Here is a 21,009-nt window from a genome sequence, read left to right as displayed (position 1 = left end):
AATTGAAGATATCATTTTGATATGTAACAATAATAGTATCCAATAAGCGTGATGCGATGTATTAGCATGTAGACTTTGTTGTTTATAAGTTGAAATACTCGAGCTAGATCGTAGTTGGGACATTGGCGTGTGATTTGCCTGCTAGACTTGTCGGGATGCATTGGTACCTGCTCGTACCTTAGTTGAACATGGCACCCATACAGGTACAAAGCAGCAGTTCTAATTTGTGCGGTAGTATCTACGGGATAGTTACTTTTTTTCTACCTGATTGGGCGAGCATCACTCACCAAGCTAGTAGGCATTGCCAACTTACATGCTGTCCAATGGGGAGGAATGACACCAGTGCCCTGGTAGAGATCTGGGCAAGGGAGAGGGAAGAGGGGGGGAGGAGCCTTGTACATAGTAGTATATCGGGGGTGGCTGAAATCTGGGGTCGGGAGCTGCTAACCGCCGAGCCTCGGTACGTCAGACACTGGCCCGGTTGCCTCGTTTTCTTTCAATCCGAGGACAAGATGAAAAGCTGCCCTTTTCTCCCCTCATCTTCCCGCGATTTTTTGATCTGGAGCTGCGAATTCTATCCTGATTAGACCAACTGCCGCGATACCTTACGCCCCCGGAGTTGCGTCTTCTTTTTTGCGATACTTTGGTCACTGGACGTGACGCTGAGAGCACACGCGATTGCAGTAGCCATTGGACGACAGACCATTGACAATGGCGGGCGCAGTGCGGCAACCGATTGACGAAAAGGCGTTTGCAAAGTTCATTGACGAGAATGTGCCGGTCATCAAGACGCCGATCGATCTGAAGCAGGTTCGTTTGACATGATTCCCACTCGCGGACGCAGGCATGGGAGCAGCAGAGCTAACCGGTTGCTCGCCATAGTTCGGCTTCGGACAATCCAACCCTACATACCAGATCACCGACGCAACCGGCAAACGCTATGTCATGCGCAAGAAGCCGCCGGGGAAGCTGCTGTCCAAGACGGCGCACAAGGTGGAGCGCGAATACCGGGCGTTGCACGCCCTCGAGACGACCGACGTGGCGGTGCCCAAGACGTATTGCCTGTGCGAGGATGACTCGGTCATCGGCACGCCCTTCTACATTATGGAGTTTCTCGACGGACGCATCTTTGAGGACTTTCTGATGCCCGGCGTCAGCTCGGCCGACCGGACGGCGCTGTGGAAGGAGGCGATCCAGACCCTGGCGCGGCTGCACGCCGTCGACGTGGCCAAGGTCGGGCTGGACAAGTTTGGCAAGGCGAACGGTTTCTATAGCAGACAGACGCAGACGTGGGCGACAATTTGCACCAGCCAGTCCAAGGCGGTCGATATCGAGACCAAGGAGCCCGTGGGACAGCTGCCGCATTTCGACGAGCTGGTGGGCTTCTTCAAAGATGAGAGGCTGCAGCCCAAGGATAGGGCGACGCTGGTGCATGGAGACTTTAAGATTGACAACTTGGTCTTTCATAAGACGGAGCCTCGGGTGATTGGCATCCTGGAGTGAGTTTTTTTGTTCTTGTTTCACGTCACTGATGCACATATGGGCTAACAGATGCTATGTAGCTGGGAAATGTCTACGATAGGCCACCCCCTCTCCGACGTCTGCAACTTCATCACGCAGTTCTACCTCGCCCGCTCGCCCGGCGCCTCGGCGTACAGCGACAGCGCACAGTTTTTGCCCGGCAAGACGCCTGGACTGCCCCAACCAGACCAGATTCTGCAGTGGTACACCGAGATTTCGGGCTACGACCCGCGGCCAGAGCTCAGCTGGGGCGCTGCCTTTAACATCTTTAAGCTGGCGGGCGTGTGTCAGGGCATCGCGGCGCGGTATGCAGCTCGGCAGGCCAGCAGCGCAAAGGCGAAGATGTACATTGGGACGAGGGTTCCGTTGGCCAACTTTGCGTGGGAGTTGGCTCAGGAGGCGCGGGATTCGAAGGCGAGAGAGTCTAAGTTGTAAGAGGCTGGGGTTTGGATATGTACCTAGATAAGCGGTGTGTTTGGTTGGTATCATCGCTGGAGATGGGGGCCTAGAATGCGTTTATTTATTCAAATAGAGTAAATTTCGCTTTGATACATTATTTGAACAGATGAGCGAGCTTGGGATATGATTGATGCCAGAGAGGTGTTGTAATGACTTGGACGGGCATCAAGGTGAAGCATGGGTTGCGTCTCTGGTGCAGCACACTAGCAGTTATAGCACGAATTGACGTAAATATAGCAGCGAATTATCAGTGAAGCTTGGGAATAAGGCGAAAAAAACAAAACCCCCCCCAAAAAAAAACCCAATTCAACAGGGGGCTTTCTGGCGGCAAATGTGTACTTACTAGTAATATCAGCAGGGTCCCCAACTTGCAGCAAAAATCCATCGGCACCTGATCGACCCAAGACAATCGGTTCGTCGAATCGAGACGGCGTTTTGGCATCGTGGGGGCGCGTCCAATCAGGCGCGTGGCGATGCCCACAAACTGGTGCCCAGCGGGAAGGCCATGACGCCAAGGGGGGTTTTGGCAGACGCTTTGGGGAATTGGGTATTTTTCTTCTTTTTTCCTTTCTGCTGTATTGGAGCCTTCAAGGACTATTTGCAGATTAGAGCAAAGTTGCTTTTATTTTATAATTTATTTTATTTGTTCTTATTCTTCTCTTTTACACAGTTGTTTCACTCAGGCTGCAGACACAGTCTCTCTCCCTTATAAATACGAGTACACCTCCTTGTATCAGCCACCATCGTCATCATCACTACAGTACCTTTACTTGCAGCACCCACCCGCAAAACCTCACCCTTTCAAACCTCCAATTCCCCCTAAAGCCTCGCCATTCTCGCCATTCTCCCATGGCAGAACGACGCAGGCGGCTTAACGTCCCTGTTGCGCCCGACGAGCGGCGGCCACTGCTCAGCAGGCTGTCGACGGAGCACGAAAATGGCGAGCACGTCTTCAGCTGCCGCACGAACCCGCACAGCGACCTGCCCGTGTACACAAACATTCACCGTATCCGGCGCGACATTGTCAGCGTCGTTGAGGATTATCTGACGCTGGAGCAGCTGCGGGACGTCAAGATCAATGTCACGGTTATTCGGCCGCTGGTCGACAAGTTTTATGAGCTGGGAGATGTTTCCATTGGTACGCCGTCTTTCATTCCTTTCTATCAGGGTTGCAATGTTGTGTTTGATATCAATTGGCTTCCTTTTGATGGCTTGATTAAGAAAGAACAAGAATAATAAAAAAGAGTGAGAATTAGAGTGCTAACCTACCTGCAGTATACTGCTTGCTGGTCAACAGAGCCCAATTTCTAGACGAAGAGTCGCGGTCCACCAACCGCCAAAACGTCAACTGGACTCGCGCCACGCTTTGTGAACTCATTGCAACACGTATCCTGCGCCGCTTTGGCGAGGATCACGACAGCGACCACGACGGGTTGCTGCTACTGGCCCATATCCTCGTTGCCGGCTTCGAGCCCTTCCAGCATGCGCCGGCGCACGTTCGAGCAGAGGCCGAGGACAAGGCCTGGTGGACAACGCACCGCACACTGCCAGCGCTCGAGGTCGCCATCTTGACCGAGAGCAGGCATTTTCTTAGCTCAACGACGTGCCAGAGGGTCGTGTCGGCCATCTACGAGGGCCGCGTGATATACACGCCGTCGACGTCGTGGGACATCATCCCGGACCATTACAAGCTGAAGCCCATTTCGCTCTACGAACCGCGCGAGTCGCCGCTGCTGAACCAGTACCGGCTGATTGTGCCGCGGACGCGCAACTATCTCGAGGCTATCCAGTTTACCATCTTGCTTGGGCTGTATGTCGCCGTCATGATTATGCGGAGGCAAGGCGAGATTCTGTATCTGGAGATTGCGTTTGCGATCTATGCGTTTGGGTGGTGTTTGGATCAGTTTGCGACGATTCTGGCCCACGGATGGTGAGCGCACTCCCCTTGCCTGTTTATTTTCTTTCCAAGACATACCAGAACTGACGTGTTGAATCATAGGAACGTGTACACGCAGAATCTATGGTCTTTCCTTGACGTCACCTTCATTTTCCTTTTCGTCATCTACAGTGGCCTTCGCCTGTACGGCGTGTGGACTGGATTACTAGGGCCCACGGAGCAGGCCTTTGATGTTTTGGCGCTCGCAGCACCTGTCCTGGTCCCTCGCCTAGCGTTTAACTGGTTGTCTGACAACTTGGTCTTCTTATCTCTGAGATCCATGATGGCCGACTTTTTCCTGCTCACTGCGCTTTCGGCGTGGTGCTTTTTTGGATTCTTGCTATCTCTGCTGTGGCTGGGACAGGGAGCCCATCCGCTGCTGTAAGTTATCCAACCCCCCCCCCTTGGATGTTATATGCCGGTATTATGAGCTGATGGATTGCTTGCTTATTTAGTACCATTTCGAAATGGATGATATACATCTGGTTTGGACTTGATGGCACTGGAATTCACCGATCGGTAAGCTTTATTCTCAATGAGGATAGGACGGTAGGAAGTCTTGTACTGACATGTTTTCGCTCCATAGGTGGAATTCCACTGGTTGCTGGGACCCGTTGTCATGATCACATTTGCTTTCCTTGGCAACACTCTCTTCCTTACTATCCTCGTCTCCATGCTGTCGAACACTTTTAGCAACATCTCGTCCAACGCTACAGCCGAAATACACTTCCGAAAAGCTGTCCTCACACTTGAAGGAGTCAAGGCAGATGCTGTTTTCGCTTATCAGCCCCCCTTCAACCTCCTTGCCGTATTCCTTCTTTTGCCGCTCAAATTCGTCGTCAGCCCGCGATGGTTCCATAAAATCCATGTCGCTACTGTTCGTTTGGTCAACCTTCCCCTATTACTCTTCATCGCCGTCGCTGAGCGCCGCCTACTCTGGCCGGCGAAGAGCTCCGAAGGAGGAACTGTCAGCTCGCTGGCTCAGAAATGGTTCTGGCAAAGGTGGCAGCTCTCAGCATATCAGTACATCCGCGCGGTGTTTGATGTGCCACCTCCGGATGATGTATATGATGACATTGCCGTGGATGATGACCTGACGCATCACCTCATTCGGAGGCAATACACCCGGCAGGAATCTCATGACACGGTGAGGAAGGCGTCGCGCCGAGATTCCATGTTTGAAATCCCGCATAAGCTGCGGGGATCACTCACGGAAGCTGGTGAAGATTATGCAGAGGTGGCAAGCAGACTGGCCGCCATGGAGAAGGCCATGAACCGGATGGAGGATATGCTCTCGAAGCTTCTTCCACAGGATGAGAGTGAGATTGGGGAGAGCGACACACTGCCCCCGGGCGATGGTATTACTCTGGAGTCGTCTTTCAAGGGACGAGAGACAAACTTTTGAAGCTTTGGGACATTGCGAGAGCGTTTAGAATAGCGGGCTATGCATGGATTTTCGACATTTGGCATGAGTATTTGGCGTTGACTTGACATTTGTTGCATTGAATATCGGAGTGTTGGCAAGAGGCAAAATAGGTATACACATACTCAGTTTGAATCTTTGAGATATACAACCCCTTACAATTATCTGTCTACGTTTTATTGATGTTTGTCCTTGTGAAAGTGCCAGAGTGCATCACTGCATTTTGACGTTTGGTTTCGACTGGCTAGATTCACTGCCGGCTGCACACGGTCTGTCCCTTTACCCGAGATTTCACTTTTTCGAACTGCTGAAAAGTGATTTCCGTTCTTTCATTATCATTCTTATCCCGCTGTATGGGCCTATTGGGTTGTTATCACATCACACAGGTCCGGGTTCAAGAGTTTGACTCCAACCGCCCAAGCCGAAGACTAGAAACGCGGAATCCAATAAAAACCAACTCGACCGCGCATACAAATAAATCGGCACACAGCATATATTACCACTCATAAGAAAAAATACGAAGAATCAAATTGTCAAAAAACAAAGGGCGGAAAGAAATACCATGTGCACCGTCACATTCTTCCAACAAAAATCATGCAAACACACCTGGGCCATCATCTCAACCCCCTGCGGGCCATACATGAACTTCGACACATGCCCGAGCTTCTGCGGCAGCGGCATCAAAAAGACGCCTAGTTTCTACAAGACGAAGAGCAGGCCGTGTCCGCGATGCGATTTGGGCGGGCTGTATGATCGGCGGGCTGTGCGGATGGTGGAGAGGATGGGATGGGGGATGCACTGGGGTTTGGATCCTGAGGGAGGGGATTGGGCGGTTGAGGTGAGGATGGGGGAGACGAGAGGGTGTGTGATTTTGTGATTTTGAAGAGGGCTGGGTATTGATGAGAAGGGGGTTGTGGAAAATGAAGCTGGAGTTGGGTGGTGAGATTTGGGTTTGTGGTGTTTTTAGGAGGGCGGGTATTTTGGTGGCTTATGGAGGTTGAGCCACATCTTGAGAAGAGCAATTGGGCAAGCTTGATTTAAAGAATACCACGACTTGTTACCAATTTAATGTTTCCATTCATCTAGATAAATAATGAAGTAAAATATATATATTAATGATCATATATATTCGCTTCATCTCTCATGACATCACGTGGCCCCACCATTGGCTATTCTATCAATCAACTTTCTTCAACCTACCTAAAAAAACCTTCATGAAGCTCTCACCATCCCAATCTCATATAACAAACAAACTCATCAATTCCACCCTCTCATCAAGCAAAAGAACAATGCTTCCCACACCAGATACTTCCCACGTCCCCTACGAGCGTGTCTACGAACCCGCCGAAGACTCGTTCCTCCTCCTCGACACCCTCTCATCGTCCTCCGAGACGCAGTTCCTCCACGACACATTCTCATCTCCCAAGCCCACCATCCCCTTTGTCGTCGAGCTCGGCACCGGATCCGGCGTCGTCCTCGCCTTCATCACGGCCCATGCAAAGACCCTCTTCGGCACGTCCCAGATCCTCACTGCCGGCGTCGACATGAACGCCTTTGCCTGCCGCGCAACAATCACCACCGTAGCAAAAGCACAAGCCGATGCCGCTGCGGAAAGCAACAGCAACAGCAGCGAAACCACTCACGGCCTGTACCTGGGCTCCGTCATGGGCGATCTCGCCGCTCCCCTGAGGAGCCACTCCGTCGACGTGCTCGTCTTCAACCCGCCGTACGTGCCCACGTCGGAAATGCCCTCGCGGCCAGAGACCTTCAGGGAAGACTTTTCGCCCAAGACGACGTTTGACGATGATTCCTACTTGCTTGCGCTGTCGTATGCCGGCGGCGCGGACGGCATGGAGACGACGGACAGGCTGATTGACGGCTTGCCCGAGATTCTGTCGCCGAGGGGCTGTGCGTACGTGCTGCTTTGCGCGCAGAACAAGCCGGAGCTGGTCAAGGAAAGGATACGGGCTTGGGGGGGTGGGTGGAGGGCGGAGACGGTTGGGTCGAGTGGGAAGACGGCTGGGTGGGAGAAGCTGCAGATTGTGCGGATATGGCGAGACACGGCGCCGTGAGGGTTGCGGATAATGATATGAGGTTTATGGGGGTTATGAGCGTGGCTCTTGGACAATGAACCCCAATTCCCCAAACTTCCTAGACGATTCTTGTAAGGGCACCAGGGAATCTTCTTAAGAGTGGACGATACGACATTCCTTCTGCTGCAATGGTCAGTTGGAAGGAGCTAGATATCACAAGTCTCAAGCTGGGAGAGCATGCTCTTGACGTTGTGAGAGGACTCAGACATTATTCTTCTAGGTATTACAATCTTGGTGGCCAAACTTCCCATATCAATGGCGTCAAGATCATCCGCAACACTATCAGGTAAACTCACAACAAACAAAGAGACAGACTGGCAAGCATTTTGTATATTCGGATATCTTGTCATCTCGAAATAGATTTTTTTTTCTGGCTGCATATCAGAAGCGCTGAACCCCATCTCTTCCATCCTCCCCACTCGGAACAATTGTCGTTTGTTTCTTTAAATTTGTAGGTGGGCAAAACGCATCCCAAACGCCGGTTCCCATCGCAGTTTGCGACGCCTCCACAGTCCGTTGAAGTCAAAAATGTTTTCTCCTTTGTTCTGTATCGTTTACAAAAGATTCTTCTCCCACTGATATCGACCCTCGGCCCGGCCCAGCTTGGAAAAAAAAAAAGATATAGTGCCTCGGTTTCTCTATCCCTTGTCGTATTATTATCGTCCCAATTACAACTCTAGCCACGTCCACGGCCACGTCCACGACCGCGACCTCCCCTGCCACGACCTCCACGGCCGCCACGGCCTCCTCTGTCAGCCTCCTTTCGGGCTTTGTTCTTGGGCTTGGGTGCGTCGTCGATTAGTAGGGTGTCGAGAGGCAGGGAGTCGGGGAGGATGAAGTATCGGATTGTTGAGCCTCGGATGTTCATGGTGTCGAGGGCGATAGAGTCCTGGCCGCGAGCTGTCATCTTGACCGTGCGGAGGGCGACGTTCATCTGGGGAGTGACGGAGGAGATGGTGCCGTGGACGATGGTGCCTGACGCGGGGTTGGTTAGTGAACCTGTTTTGCTCGCTGGTCGGGGCTATGCGATGCTGAGAAGCACGGGGAGCTCGCATGGTGGTCTTGTATCGTACCATTCTTCAACTCAATGGTCACCGTTTCGTTGGCACACTTCATCAAAAACCTGCCACGATGCAATTGTCAGTGTCGTGAAGCTCAAAAGCTTGAACATGGCATGGGGAAAGCAGAGACACTGCTCGTCCTACGGGACAATTCAAGCGAAACTCTTCAGCCCGGGGGATATCACTCACCTGACGAGCTTCATGGCGACGGCAGCGGCCTTTCTGGCCAGGTGTGGGATGGATTCAAGGGTTCCGATATGCCTCGTCACGCGCGTTGCCTCGTCACACGGTTTATATTGCAAGGCTGGCGGATGCCTTTGATTGTCGGTCGGAAAAATAGTCGCCCATTATTAGCTGGGCAGTCGTTACTAATGGGAGTTAGCTGGGTTTGGGCGAGCCAAGGCGGGCACGTGACTCTGGAGCTGGTGAGAGGTACGATCGCACAGGTACCCGTTCCCATTAAGTTAGAACCTGCTGTCGACCTCACGTGAACGCGCAGCTCATTAATGTACTGCATACTTTCTTCCCCACCAATATCAGGCACAGCTGCCATGTACCCATACCTTGATCTTCAAAGCTTCAACATCTCCACCCCAACTGGCGCCAGGAAATTCAAGGTTGTTTATCGATAAAGAATGCTTCGTTCAAGAGGAAACCCCGGCAATTCTCTTCGGGCCGGAGTTACTATTGGATTCACCCGTTTGATGCTTTGTCACAGGCAGCTCCAAGCTCCTTCACCTTGTCCAGCGGGCGTTCGTTTCTGTCCATCTTGATGGGGAGATTGCAGATGCTCCAGCCAGCGCTGTCTTGCTTCTTCTCCAGCTGAATCTTTACACCACTCTTGGCCTGACCATCTTCTCTTTCTACCAAAAACACACCAGCTGAGACCTACCCATTAGCTCTGCAACCCCCACTATCTGTGCGACCAGCGTTTTTGGGGGGGTCTCTTGTGCCGCGACTGGGCTTCCACAACAGCTGGCCAGCCTTTTTCCCTGACGCTTCATCTGCTCGGTTTTGCCTCTTAGCTGCTCACGCAGAGCTGAAGCAGCAATGATTTCAGGGCGAGGGGGAGCGGGGGCTCGAGGGCGCATCCGCCCACCTCGTCGGATTGTGCGTGTAAGTTGCAGGCTGAAACCCAAATTCACGGCGCATCCCCTCTCACTGCCCAGCGCATCTTGAGCGAATCCTGCCATGCGATGCTGGAGCCCATCAACGCCGCTGTTCTCGGTGCAATTCTGTCTTCATTACTTTCTTCTGCTTCACCAGACAAGCCGCGATGGGTTCCAGCTCGAGCAAGCAGGCGCCTTCTCATGCACAGACGACCTCACCAGAGCCCTTGCACCTTGAGCCCAGAGCTCGCAGACCAGCAGCTAATCGCCATTCACAGCCAAACGGACCTGGCGAGGGAGCCGACTTCGATGCGTGCTGGAACATGATTAAAGAAGCGTTGCGCGATATCCACAACAAGAGCTGCGGCCGTCTTTCCTTCGAAGAGCTATACCGAGCGGCGTATAAGATCGTGCTTAAGAAGAAGGGCGAGGTTTTGTACGACAAGGTCAAGGAATTCGAGGAGCAATGGTTTGCCCAGCACGTCATTCCCAAGATTGAAGTCTTGGTCACCAAAAGCCTTATCAATATTGGTATCGACATGTCGTCATCAGCCTCTGTCAACGAGCGGCGGCAAACGGGCGAAAAGTTCCTCAAGGGGCTTCGAGATACCTGGGAAGACCACAACATGTCCATGAATATGACAGCAGATATCCTCATGTATCTGGATCGGGGCTACACGCAACAGGAGCCACGTCGAGTCCCCATCTTTGCTACCACCATTGCTCTATTCCGAGACCATATATTACGTTCATGCCTCAACGCGAATTCTGATAGCTTGATTGTGGACATTCTTATTTCCGTCATGCTAGATCAGATTGATATGGAGAGACGCGGAGATGTCATTGACCGCAACCTCATCCGTAGCTGCAGCCGGATGCTGAGCTGCCTGTACGAAACCGAGGACGAAACCGAGAGCAGCAAGCTCTATCTCACCATTTTTGAGCCCCGGTTCCTCAGCAACAGCGAAACTTTCTACTCGAGAGAGTGCGAGCGGCTACTACGAGAGTCTGACGCCAGCACCTGGCTACGGCACACCGAGACTAGGCTCCTGGAAGAAGTGGACCGGTGCGGCACCACTATTGAGCTCGAAACTCTTCCAAAGGTGTCAGAGGTTGTAGACAAGAAACTTATTCTTGGTCACCTGGATGACTTCCTTGCTATGGAGGGTAGCGGCCTAAGGTGGATGATTGACAACGACAAGACAGACGACCTCAGCATCTTGTACCGGCTCATCTCGAGAGTGGATGATAAGAAGACTGCTCTTCGCGAAATATTGCAAAAGCGAGTTGTTGAACTCGGCTTGGAGATTGAAAATGTGTTGAAAAACACCGACTTTTCGACAGGACAGGGCGAAGGTGAAGATGGGGGAGAGGGGGACAAGGGTAAGACGCTTAATTCGGCTGCGCAACAGACAGCAGCGGCCATCAAGTGGGTTGACGACGTGCTTCGGCTCAAAGACAAGTTTGACTACATGCTACGGATATGCTTCCAAAACGACCTGGTAATTCAAACTGCACTGACCAAGAGCTTCGCCGACTTCATCAACCTGTTCAACCGAAGCTCGGAATACGTCTCTCTCTTCATTGATGACAGCCTAAAGAGAGGCATTAGGGGCAAGACTGAAGCCGAGGTAGATGCCATCTTGGAGAAGGCGATTGTCCTGATTCGTTATCTGCTGGACAAGGACATCTTCCAGACCTACTACCAGCGCCACCTCGCACGACGACTGCTTCATGGCAAGTCAGAGAGTCACGATGTAGAGAAGCAGATTATATCACGGATGAAGCAGGAGATGGGACAGCAATTTACAAGCAAGTTTGAAGGAATGTTTAGAGATCTTGTCACCTCTTCAGAGTTGACATCGACGTACCGTGACCATATCCGCAAATTGGATCCCGAAGGCCACACCATCGATCTCAATGTCAACGTTCTCACCACCAACTACTGGCCATCAGAGGTCATGGGACGTTCTGCTCAGCTTGGAGAGGCTCCTAGGATGGGCTGCACCTACCCACCTGAAGTCAAGCGGCTGCAAGCCAGCTTTGAGCAATTCTACCTGACTAATCGCAACGGTCGAAAGCTCACATGGATTGGCACAACCGGCAGCGCGGATATCAAGTGTGTGTTCCCGGCCATCGAGGGAAAATCCGGCCCATTGGCACGAGAACGGCGTTACGAGATAAATGTCCCCACGTATGGCATGGTGGTTCTCTTGCTGTTCAACGACCTGAAGGAGGGTGAGAGCCTTAGCTTTGAAGAGATCCAGGCCAAGACAAACATGTCAACGGCGGATCTCACACGGGCGCTCATGGCAATTGCCGTGGCACCAAAGTCTCGAGTTCTCGCCAAGGACCCGGCGACAAAGAGCATTAAGCCTACCGACAGGTTTTCGTTTAATGCTTCTTTCCAGAGCAAGACGATCAGAATCAAGGCCCCCATCATCAGCGCCGTCTCCAAGGTTGAGGATAAGGAGGAGAGGAAGACGACGGAAGAGAAGAACAACCAAACCCGAGCTCACATTGTCGACGCGGCAATTGTGAGAATCATGAAGTAAGTTGGAAAACCAGTCTGAACCAATATTCCCCTGGGCAGCTACTAACTAGTCATCAGGGCACGAAAGGAACTCAATCACTCTCAACTGGTGAGCGAAGTTCTGTCGCAGCTGGTTGGCCGCTTCAAGCCTGAAGTCTCTCTGATCAAGAGGCGTATCGAGGATCTCATTGTGAGAGAATACCTAGAGCGGCCGGATGAAGACGGCGCACCGTCGATGTATCGCTACGTGGCGTGATGGAAGATTGCGGTTTTCAGTACATACGGATTTGGGTAAGGAGGTTGCTTCTGATGAGTTACGAGCATGGGGCCTGTTCTTGTTGTATTTATTCTTCCAAATGTGGCAAGGCGTCTAGAGAACGACGGATTTATTTTTTGTTGCTTATTTTTCAGCATCTGTGGTGCCTGGGGAGGAGAGGCATGCATCTGCAAAACGGCATAGGTTGCCGTTGGATGAAGTTGAGTATTTAGGGGGCAAAGCATCTAGATGGACTGCATTGATGGTACATTTTGATGCTGAGAGACACGTCAATAGCTCGAGCATCAAAGAGACTTCTGGTGCATAGAGTATAAATAAAACTAGGCACATTTGGGGCGTGTGGTATATTGTTTTGACTCTATTGAAATCAACTGGCTTACAGGCTTACTGGCGCTGTAGATGTATCATCGCGGATGAAGCTCATGGTGGTGACATATAATGAGGAAATAACGAAAGACTGCGAGGTCGGAGCAAAATGGCGGCTAGGCACTGAGTAATGAGCACCTACAGCACTGGAGCTGCCCTGTAGGATAGTGGATTTCTAGGGGGCCATGCGCTGTAAGTCGGAGCAGCTCGTGTGCCGAGGCTAATCCGAGCCGCCAGTTTCCGCCCAGCCATTGAGCTCCAGCTCCCAAATGTCATCAACTTGGACTTGATTTGCCAGCAAGAGCTGTAGCTATTTAAGCAATTGAGGTCACGCAACTCACGCACTGTACTGGCTTCAACATTGAAATTTCCTGGGCCATCATCAAAGGGATTACAGGAGTTGTCCATCCGTCACAATGTTTGGACTGAGGAGATCAATGGCCACTGCGGCCTCACAAGCCTCCCTCTCTCTGAAGCAAGCAGGCAAAGTCGTCTGCATTGGCCGCAACTATGCGTAAGGGGGAAAACTTTCTCTTCAACTTGATTAAAAAACCCCTCCATAAACAAGAAAAAGAATAGCTGCTAATGTTGTCGATTTGTTGTTCCAGGGACCACATTGCGGAACTGAAAAACGCAAAGCCGAAGAAGCCCTTCTTCTTCCTCAAGCCGCCTTCGTCCATTGTGCTGCCTGGCGAGGGCCCGTGTCTGCAGCCCAAGGGGGTGGACATGCATTTCGAGGTTGAGCTGGCGCTGATTATTGGGTCAGTGGTGAGGAATTTGCATCCTGAGGATGAGAAGGGGGCGCTAGATGCTATCAAGGGTGAGTGAGTGGTGTGGTGATGATGATGATATGTGCTTTTCACTAAGCTTCACTGCCTTACATCTACATGACAATATGAAAAGAGATAGATGCTAACAAGGGGAAATAAATAACAAACAGCCTACGCCGTCGCCATCGACATGACAGCCCGCAACGTCCAAAACGAGGCCAAGAAGAAGGGCCTCCCCTGGGACATCGCAAAGGGCTTCGACACCTTCCTGCCCATGAGCAACGTGATCCCCAAGACGGCCATCGCCGACCCGCACGACGCCGAGCTGTTCCTCGAGGTCAACGGCCAGCCGCGGCAGCGCGGGTCCACGGGCCTGATGATCTACCGCATCCCGCGCATCATGAGCGACATCTCGCGCGTCATGACGCTGCTGCCAGGCGACGTCGTGCTGACGGGCACGCCGGCGGGTGTCGGGCCCGTCGTGCCGGGGGATGTCATGAGGGCTGGCGTGAGGGTTGCGGGGACGGAGATTGGTGAGGGGAGGATTGAGGTGCCCGTGGAGCTGTCGGGGTCTGCGTATGAGTTTTCGGAGACGTGAGTGGGTTTTATATATATGTGTGTGCGTATATACTAGATGAAGGATGAGAGTTGTGTGGATCGATATGTGCGAGGAAGAGGAGTAAGGCCTCGTTCCAGTTTGGCTACTTTTTTCATTGTGATGTGTCTGTCTTCAAGGAGCATCTACCTATACAACAAACATGTTGTTATCCTCATCCTCATCCTTACTCCAGATTGGGATCCTGAATCGACCCCGGCTTCGGCGCCCAATCCGCCAGCGTCCCGCACCGTCGACACGTCCTCTTCTGCTCATCCCCCCTAAAGTCCTCCACGGCCTGCTTAATCTGCGTGCCCAAATCCGTGCAGTGGAACGCAGCCTCGTGGACAACCACGGCCTCGGCGCCGGGCTCGCCGCAGCACTTTGCGCAGTACCAGCGCATGCGGTCGATGGAGTCGGCCGGGCGGCGCTGCTCCAGGACGACGCCGACGGTGTTTGCGAAGCGCACCGGGTTGTGCGGCGTGTTGGCCGGCAGCAGGAACATGTCGCCCTCGCGGATGATGATGTCGCGGAAGGTTGTGCCGTCGACGACCTTGAGCATCATGGCGCCGCGGTACTGGTAGAACCATTCGGGGGTCTGGTTGATGTGGTAGTCGGTGCGGGCGTTGGGGCCGCCGACGATCTGTTGAGGGCCGTCAGTGAGCTGGAGATGAGGGCGAAGTTGAAACGTGAAAGCTATATATGTGTGTGTGTGTGATGTATTCTGAAGGGAGCTTGAGAAGAGACATACCATGACGGTAAAGTCATCGTTGTAGACGCAGTAGTTGTTGATGGGCGGCTGAAGCAAGTGAGAGTTTGCCTCAAGCCTAGCAACCAAGACGAAGAGCCAGCGTGTTAGCACTCGCTCATTCTTTGGACACAACGAGACAAGATGCTTCAACTTACCACTTGGGCAGGTTGACTGGCGGTCCGAGCATTTGTAATGCCGAGTGGTATGACTCTTACAACACGAAAGTTGGGGTAAGTGGCTTAGTATCAATCAACTGAGGTTGAAACAGAACGCTAGAAAGGTAGAGTTAACATGACAAGTTTTGGTGTCGAGTAGAAGAAAAGAGAGAAAGAGAAAGAAAACAACTCACCAGAAGCTTTTTTTTATAGTCACACAGAAAGACAACTTGTTGGCACGGAAGAGGCAAAATTGAGTCTCATCCAAAAATGCTTGTTTATCAATCAATCCTCCAAATTCCTCACCAGGACTAGCTAAGCTACTCTGAGTACTCTCTTCTATTCCGGCTCTCCGAGCTGTATATGATACAGTGCGAAGAACATCCACATCCCGTATAAACATCATCCGCATCTCGCACCGTGTGGGCGTCAGTTCGACATCATCCTACTTCAACCAAAAGTACACACACAAATGATATTGCCCAGATTGAAAAGAAAAAGGCAATGCAAATTTACCCCTATTCCACAGTCCAAAGCCCCTCGTCGACTCCCGCCCACTTGAGGATATTCTCCTGAGCCGCCTTGAACCTGCGCCTAAACGCCCTCGTCGACGGCACGGGCCCGTTGTAATTGGCCTTCTCCGTCAGCAAAAAGTCGTGGACGATGCCAGTCGTCCTTCCTTGGGGTCCGTAAAAGTTGACCAGCATCCCATGCAGCGCGTGGAGGTGGCCAATGAAGATGTCTTGGAAATCTTTGCGCTTTGGCAAGGAGGGGTCCCGCAGCGACGGGTGATTGGGGAACATGGTAAATGTCGACAGACAAAGCACAAAGTCGATGAGATCCTCGGACCAGGGGAGCCCCTTTCGCCACTTGGTAAAGGCCAAGGCCCTGACCCGGATCTTGATACTGTTCACAAGGTCGCCTTGTCTCTCACATAGTGCTGCCAGGGCCTTGAGCACCGTCGGCAGCGGCTCAAGGTCGTTAGGCCAGGCACCCCCCGCATAGCCAGTCTTGAGGAGCTTGTTCACTTTTCCCATCTGCAGCTTGATGTCAAAGGTACTGGGCGTTGCAAACGCTTGTTTCTTGGACTCATCTATGATGTCGAACAAGGACGCCTGTGTGCTCAGAATGAGCGGAATCACGTTTTCGTTGCTTTTCGCCTGTTTAAAATGGTTATCGGACTCCATTTTACATCTGTCGCCTAAATTGTTTCACCTTTTATCAGTATTCAATGTTTCCATCTGGCTTCATTTCATTTCGTTTCATCGTATATGGGACAGTGGGCATTGGGACATACACTGGCAGTTGAACTGATATCTCGCAGTAATTCGCGGATTGCGAAAGGTGAAATCATATGCAATGTCTCGGTAGCAGTGCAAGAGTTCTTCGCCATCTTTGATTTTCCTAAGAGCCCGAACCTGCACCTGCGTGCTGTTGAACACAATGACAACATTAGGGTCGCAGCAGTGGTTCAGCAGAGCTCCTCCCATGTCGAGGGCAATGCCAAGCGGTGCATTTCGAAAAGTTTGATCGACTGGCAACGAATTGCAGCGAACCTAGAAAAGGGGGGTGATAGGTTAGCCACCAACTTTAGCATGTACATGTTGCGACTCTCACGACACCTATACCGTGAGGGAACACTCACAATGCCATACAGCATCAAGACTTCTCCAATGCTAAGCTCGCTCTTGGTCCGTTCCTTGGCCTCGCGGGCAAGGTTAAGGACCCTTGGCCAGGATTTCTTGGTGCGTTTCTCGAAATTGGCCACCTCGTTCTCGAGCCTGGCCAGAGCTTTTACCTGCTGTGGCAACAAGACTTTCTTTCGCATCAAAATCAAGAGACGGTATAAGGTTCTCGTCTCGACGTCGGCTGATGCCCCTGCAAGTAAACCGCATTCGTATAAATGGCCCGTGTCCCAGGCCCGCTGCGAACAAGACTACGCAAATGTGTTAGTGAGAATGACGAATGGACGACAAAGAACAAGCCCTGGGAAGCGACATTCTACTTACCTGCGAGCAGTACTGGTACAAGCGGCAGCCATTGCAGATGTGCAGAGGGGGCAGAACCTCGCCAGGCTGGAGAAAGCGGTCCTCCACAGGATGAAAGACTCTTCGTCTTTGCTGGAAGCAGAAATCGCATGCTTCCATGCCCGGGCCGACTTCTGCGCACGTCACGAGAGGCACAGACGTAAAGATGAGCTCGCCCTCTTCAACATCCCGAGTAGTGAACATGCCCGAGCCAGCATTGGGGATGGTGGACTCTTGGATGCTGAGCGAGCCCTCAGCAGCCTTGATGGTGCTCAGGATGTAACTGCAGAGCTCCTTGTCTTTGTGTATAGGCCAACGCTTTTGGCTATCGAGGCTCGCATTGACCTGGTCCGGGTCCATGGTGTTGAGGCCGGCCGAAAAGGCCTGTTCGATGGCATTCATCATGGGAGATGGCTGGGTGTATACCTTTGAGTGGTTGGGACAAGCACATCGCTGGACTAGGATGTCTTTCATCATGGTTGACTTTTCTTTGTTTTCCATTGCGTGATGGGAGCAAGCTTGGATGGCTTTGGGTTGGACACGAGCTGAAGGAAGCGGGACTCAATTTGTACTCGTATGCAAACGCTTGGAATCCCGTGGAAGAAAGCCACAACTAGGAAAAAGGAACGTTATGCAAGGGGCTGGCTAGTCACGTCGAGGCTGGGCTCAGATGCTGTTGTCGTCACACAGCTTCGGCCTGAACCTGAGGGCTCGATGCGGTGCCCCCATGCAGGCAGCTGGACTTGTAGGATGGGAACAGACAAGGAGTGGTGGAAAGACGATATGGGCGTGGGTGCGTATTGGATGGAAATCCGGTGGTGGTTGCAGAGGGATTGTTTGCCATGAATGCCTCTTGGCCATTCGCTGTTTCAGGGCAGCGTGCGCGAGGCCTGGCGTGTTGTCGAGAGGCGATTGGCTGCCTTTGTGCTGCAATGCAGTTGCTACTGCAGTTGATGCTGCTGCTGTGCTATGCTGTGCTGTGATTCTTTCCATCTCGTTTCAATTCTTCCTCCGCCATTTAATAAATTCGCAATATTATCTCTATGATAGCCATCCAATCCATCTCCATTACTTCCAAGTGGTTGGTTAGTTATTAGATCGTCTAGTCTACGGCGGAACTGGAACAGCTCCAGCAGTGGAGTCCCCTATAAGCTCCACTGTAGCATGGCAATGGCAAGCTCCCTGTACTCCGTAGGTATTAGCGCCAACTCCAAAAGAGGCGTGGCAGGCACAAGTGCCGCACCAAGTACAGAACCTGCTCACATGTACCTTTCCGTACTCCCGCTTAGTCCCGTCGTGGTTTCTCAGCCCGTTGCACTAGTGCGGGTACAACAGAGTACCGGCATCTTCCCCACGGTACGCCCTTCTTTGATGGCGTGAGCTGCCCTGTGCTGTGTGATTAATGGCAGGTCATGTTTCAGCTCCGCCAAAAAGCCACCGCCCTCGATAGCAGCATCGGCTTCTTTCAACCACGACCGCTTCTTCTTTCTCTCCCCCCATACTCTCTCTCGCGTCTCTGTCCATTACCTCTATATTTGCTCTCTCATCATCATCATCACCACCATCTCCATCTCCATAATATCATCATCATCAACATCATTCAATTCACAATGGATCACAGCCATCACATGCATTCCATGGAGGGCCACGGCGGTGGTGGCATGGACGACATGTGCAGCATGAGTGTAAGCATCTATCTACAACTCCAATCCTCCCCTTGCCCGTTACTCCAGCTCACCAGGCTCACTCTGACCCCAGATGCTCTTCACCTGGGACACGACCAATCTCTGCATCGTCTTCCGCCAGTGGCACATCCGCTCCAACACCTCCCTCGTCCTCTCCCTCATCGCCGTTGTCCTCATCGGCATCGGCTACGAGTTTCTGCGCTCGGTATCTCGTCGTTACGAGGCGTCTCTGGCGGCGCGACTGGAAACTGTACCTAGTGAGTAAAGCCATGTCTCTCTTTGTTTTGATCTCCTCGACTCTCGTCCCTACGAGGACAAGCTGCATACAGAGTTGTGCATCTGCGCGCTCTTATACAAGCTTCATGTAGTATCAAACATCTTCATATCCCTACCCAAATGGACCATACCCCTTTCAAAAAAGAACATGCGCATGCTAAAATTCCTTGAGACGCCACTGCGCATGCCTATCGCGATGATGATGATGAGGAGAATGTTACTGAGACATCCGCCTTCCACCGCTCAGGACAAAACCGCGAAAACGTCAGCAAGCGAGGCCACGTCATCAAAGCTACGCTCTATGCCATTCAGAACTTTTACGCCTTTATGCTCATGTATGTCCATTGATCCCTCCTTGCGAGTGTCTTCCATTTCTGGCTGCTCTTCTAACAATTCAAGGCTCGTCTTCATGACATACAATGGCTGGGTCATGGTGGCTGTCTCGCTGGGTGCCTTCCTCGGCTACCTCTTGTTCGGTCATGCTACATCGGCCACAAAGGACAACGCTTGTCATTAGAAAGTGAAGCTTGATGCATACCAACCAGCTTCGATTTAAGCAGCTTGACTTTGCGTTAGAAAGCGTCAAACAGCGTGTTTTGCATGCAGCAACGGCAACCTTTTGGTTGAGCATACATAGTTATATTGAATAGTACTGAAAGCTTACAGGATCAATTAAATATTCATCGCCTTAATCTACTCCATAACCAGCAGTTGACGGAATTAAAGCCGCTTCTAAGTTCATGCAGAGACCGTGCCTTGTTCTAAATCAGCGTGCATATCATTACATCTTAGCCGGCTTGTCGTCTTCCTTCTTCGGAGGCGCACCGTGATCATCCAGCGCGCCCTCCTCCTGGGCAATTTTGATCACATCAAAATCGCCAAAATCAACATTGTGCACCATTTCGGGCTCCTCATTGTACGCAATCCTCGCTGCGTCGACCAACACCCTACCAGTCAAACCCCAGACCTTGAACCGGCCTTCGTGGTCCTGGCTTACTTCCAGCTGGTCCGCCAGCTCTATCTGCGCTGCGCTCCCCCTTCTAGGCCTTGAGACCTTCTGGTTGTTCACTGGCACGTAAAAGTTGTGCACCCTCCACTGCACCCCCTTGTAGTTTGTCCATGCGCCGTCATACCAGTGACCCGGCGGCAGCGTCTCGCCGTGTCGAGGCGGTAGATCGTTCATCTTGAGAAAATTGTAGAAAGGAGCGCTGAATACAGCGGCGACCTCGCGGGCATCCAGCCGGGGGATCATGGAGTCTTCAACCAAAGCGGGAGGCGAGTCCGGAGAGGTGCGATCCGCGTGGAGGAATGCGACGCAGGGAGTCACCACAAGATGCGTCCGAGCCAAAGACGGCGGGAGATCACAGAGCTGCTCTATGCGAAACGGTTTGGGGATTCGATTATCGTCCATGGGGAGGCCAATCTCTTCGTACGCCTCCCGTCGCGCAATCTGGTCTGTTTCCTCGGGTCAGCCAAATACCCTGCTCTCATCTCGATGCGCGAGCATAAACCATACATGGTGTTTCTTCTTTGCTATCTGCTTTCCCTCCCGGCAACGCGGCGTGGCCCGAGAAGCTCCTCAGGCTGGCCGCGCGCATGGTGATGACAACCCTCAGGTCGCCCCATCGATCCGCAAACAAGAGCACCAAGATGGCCGCTCTCTTGCGCGCAGGGAGGGCATCCCACAGCGGGAACGGCGGGGGCTTGTATGCTCGAAATCGGTTGAGGGCAGCCTATGTATTGCTATTGTAAGCGAACCAGCAAAAGCAAATCAAGCAGCAAAACCGACCAGAGAAAAGGGATTCAGAGACGCCATCGTCGATGCATCATAGTAAAGCGATGCGCCGCTGTAATCATGCGCAACGGCAACGCCCAGCGCCTCGGCAATGTGGCTCTTGACCTGCGCAACTTCGGCCTCGGACAGAGCGGCCTCGGAGGCGTCGACGTCGACTTCCGGCTCTGGCGCGGATCC

General features: G+C 52.3%; 10 protein-coding genes across 10 annotated transcripts; 6 read left to right on the top strand and 4 right to left on the bottom strand.

Moving 5' to 3' along the window:
- Window positions 1-602: 602 nt before the first annotated feature.
- On the top strand, window positions 603-5,481 carry TRIVIDRAFT_214939 (uncharacterized protein; the record flags this gene model as incomplete). Its single annotated transcript, XM_014094454.1, has 9 exons — window positions 603-810; window positions 883-1,499; window positions 1,563-1,952; window positions 2,847-3,118; window positions 3,256-3,910; window positions 3,980-4,297; window positions 4,372-4,435; window positions 4,503-5,250; window positions 5,453-5,481. 9 exons carry the CDS (start codon window positions 712-714, stop codon window positions 5,479-5,481), a joined length of 3,192 nt encoding a protein of 1,063 aa, XP_013949929.1.
- A 420-nt stretch (window positions 5,482-5,901) lies between these two features.
- TRIVIDRAFT_38987 (uncharacterized protein) lies at window positions 5,902-6,216 on the top strand (the record flags this gene model as incomplete). Its single annotated transcript, XM_014094453.1, has 1 exon — window positions 5,902-6,216. The coding sequence occupies one exon, from the start codon at window positions 5,902-5,904 to the stop codon at window positions 6,214-6,216; it is 315 nt and encodes a 104-aa protein (XP_013949928.1).
- A 412-nt stretch (window positions 6,217-6,628) lies between these two features.
- TRIVIDRAFT_56229 (uncharacterized protein) lies at window positions 6,629-7,411 on the top strand (the record flags this gene model as incomplete). Its single annotated transcript, XM_014094452.1, has 1 exon — window positions 6,629-7,411. The coding sequence occupies one exon, from the start codon at window positions 6,629-6,631 to the stop codon at window positions 7,409-7,411; it is 783 nt and encodes a 260-aa protein (XP_013949927.1).
- Window positions 7,412-8,108: 697 nt separating this feature from the next.
- TRIVIDRAFT_64379 (uncharacterized protein) lies at window positions 8,109-8,696 on the bottom strand (the record flags this gene model as incomplete). Its single annotated transcript, XM_014094451.1, has 3 exons — window positions 8,109-8,407; window positions 8,506-8,555; window positions 8,683-8,696. 3 exons carry the CDS (start codon window positions 8,694-8,696, stop codon window positions 8,109-8,111), a joined length of 363 nt encoding a protein of 120 aa, XP_013949926.1.
- Window positions 8,697-9,543: 847 nt separating this feature from the next.
- TRIVIDRAFT_37896 (uncharacterized protein) lies at window positions 9,544-12,391 on the top strand (the record flags this gene model as incomplete). Its single annotated transcript, XM_014094450.1, has 3 exons — window positions 9,544-9,609; window positions 9,881-12,153; window positions 12,214-12,391. 3 exons carry the CDS (start codon window positions 9,544-9,546, stop codon window positions 12,389-12,391), a joined length of 2,517 nt encoding a protein of 838 aa, XP_013949925.1.
- Window positions 12,392-13,215: 824 nt separating this feature from the next.
- Window positions 13,216-14,204, top strand: TRIVIDRAFT_86995 (uncharacterized protein; the record flags this gene model as incomplete). The annotated part of the gene is made up of 3 exons (XM_014094449.1): window positions 13,216-13,292; window positions 13,387-13,598; window positions 13,719-14,204. 3 exons carry the CDS (start codon window positions 13,216-13,218, stop codon window positions 14,144-14,146), a joined length of 717 nt encoding a protein of 238 aa, XP_013949924.1.
- A 43-nt stretch (window positions 14,205-14,247) lies between these two features.
- On the bottom strand, window positions 14,248-15,307 carry TRIVIDRAFT_86998 (uncharacterized protein; the record flags this gene model as incomplete). Its single annotated transcript, XM_014094448.1, has 4 exons — window positions 14,248-14,786; window positions 14,895-14,970; window positions 15,050-15,166; window positions 15,244-15,307. 3 exons carry the CDS (start codon window positions 15,079-15,081, stop codon window positions 14,331-14,333), a joined length of 564 nt encoding a protein of 187 aa, XP_013949923.1.
- A 260-nt stretch (window positions 15,308-15,567) lies between these two features.
- Window positions 15,568-17,577, bottom strand: TRIVIDRAFT_228756 (uncharacterized protein; the record flags this gene model as incomplete). Its single annotated transcript, XM_014094447.1, has 4 exons — window positions 15,568-16,250; window positions 16,347-16,605; window positions 16,695-16,985; window positions 17,059-17,577. The coding sequence occupies 4 exons, from the start codon at window positions 17,575-17,577 to the stop codon at window positions 15,568-15,570; spliced, it is 1,752 nt and encodes a 583-aa protein (XP_013949922.1).
- A 1,109-nt stretch (window positions 17,578-18,686) lies between these two features.
- TRIVIDRAFT_228755 (uncharacterized protein) lies at window positions 18,687-19,554 on the top strand (the record flags this gene model as incomplete). Its single annotated transcript, XM_014094446.1, has 4 exons — window positions 18,687-18,761; window positions 18,835-19,018; window positions 19,210-19,372; window positions 19,437-19,554. The coding sequence occupies 4 exons, from the start codon at window positions 18,687-18,689 to the stop codon at window positions 19,552-19,554; spliced, it is 540 nt and encodes a 179-aa protein (XP_013949921.1).
- A 318-nt stretch (window positions 19,555-19,872) lies between these two features.
- TRIVIDRAFT_118089 (uncharacterized protein) lies at window positions 19,873-20,880 on the bottom strand (the record flags this gene model as incomplete). The annotated part of the gene is made up of 3 exons (XM_014094445.1): window positions 19,873-20,492; window positions 20,554-20,770; window positions 20,827-20,880. Coding segments are annotated over 3 exons (891 nt in total), but the record flags the coding sequence as incomplete, so codon positions are not given.
- Between the last annotated feature and the right edge of the window lie 129 nt (window positions 20,881-21,009).

The sequence above is a fragment of the Trichoderma virens genome (assembly GCF_000170995.1).
Source record: "Trichoderma virens Gv29-8 chromosome Unknown TRIVIscaffold_92, whole genome shotgun sequence".
Lineage (NCBI taxonomy): Eukaryota > Fungi > Ascomycota > Sordariomycetes > Hypocreales > Hypocreaceae > Trichoderma > Trichoderma virens.
The sequence above is the reverse complement of the archived record's forward strand: the minus strand, read 5'-3'. Positions and strand labels throughout refer to the sequence as shown.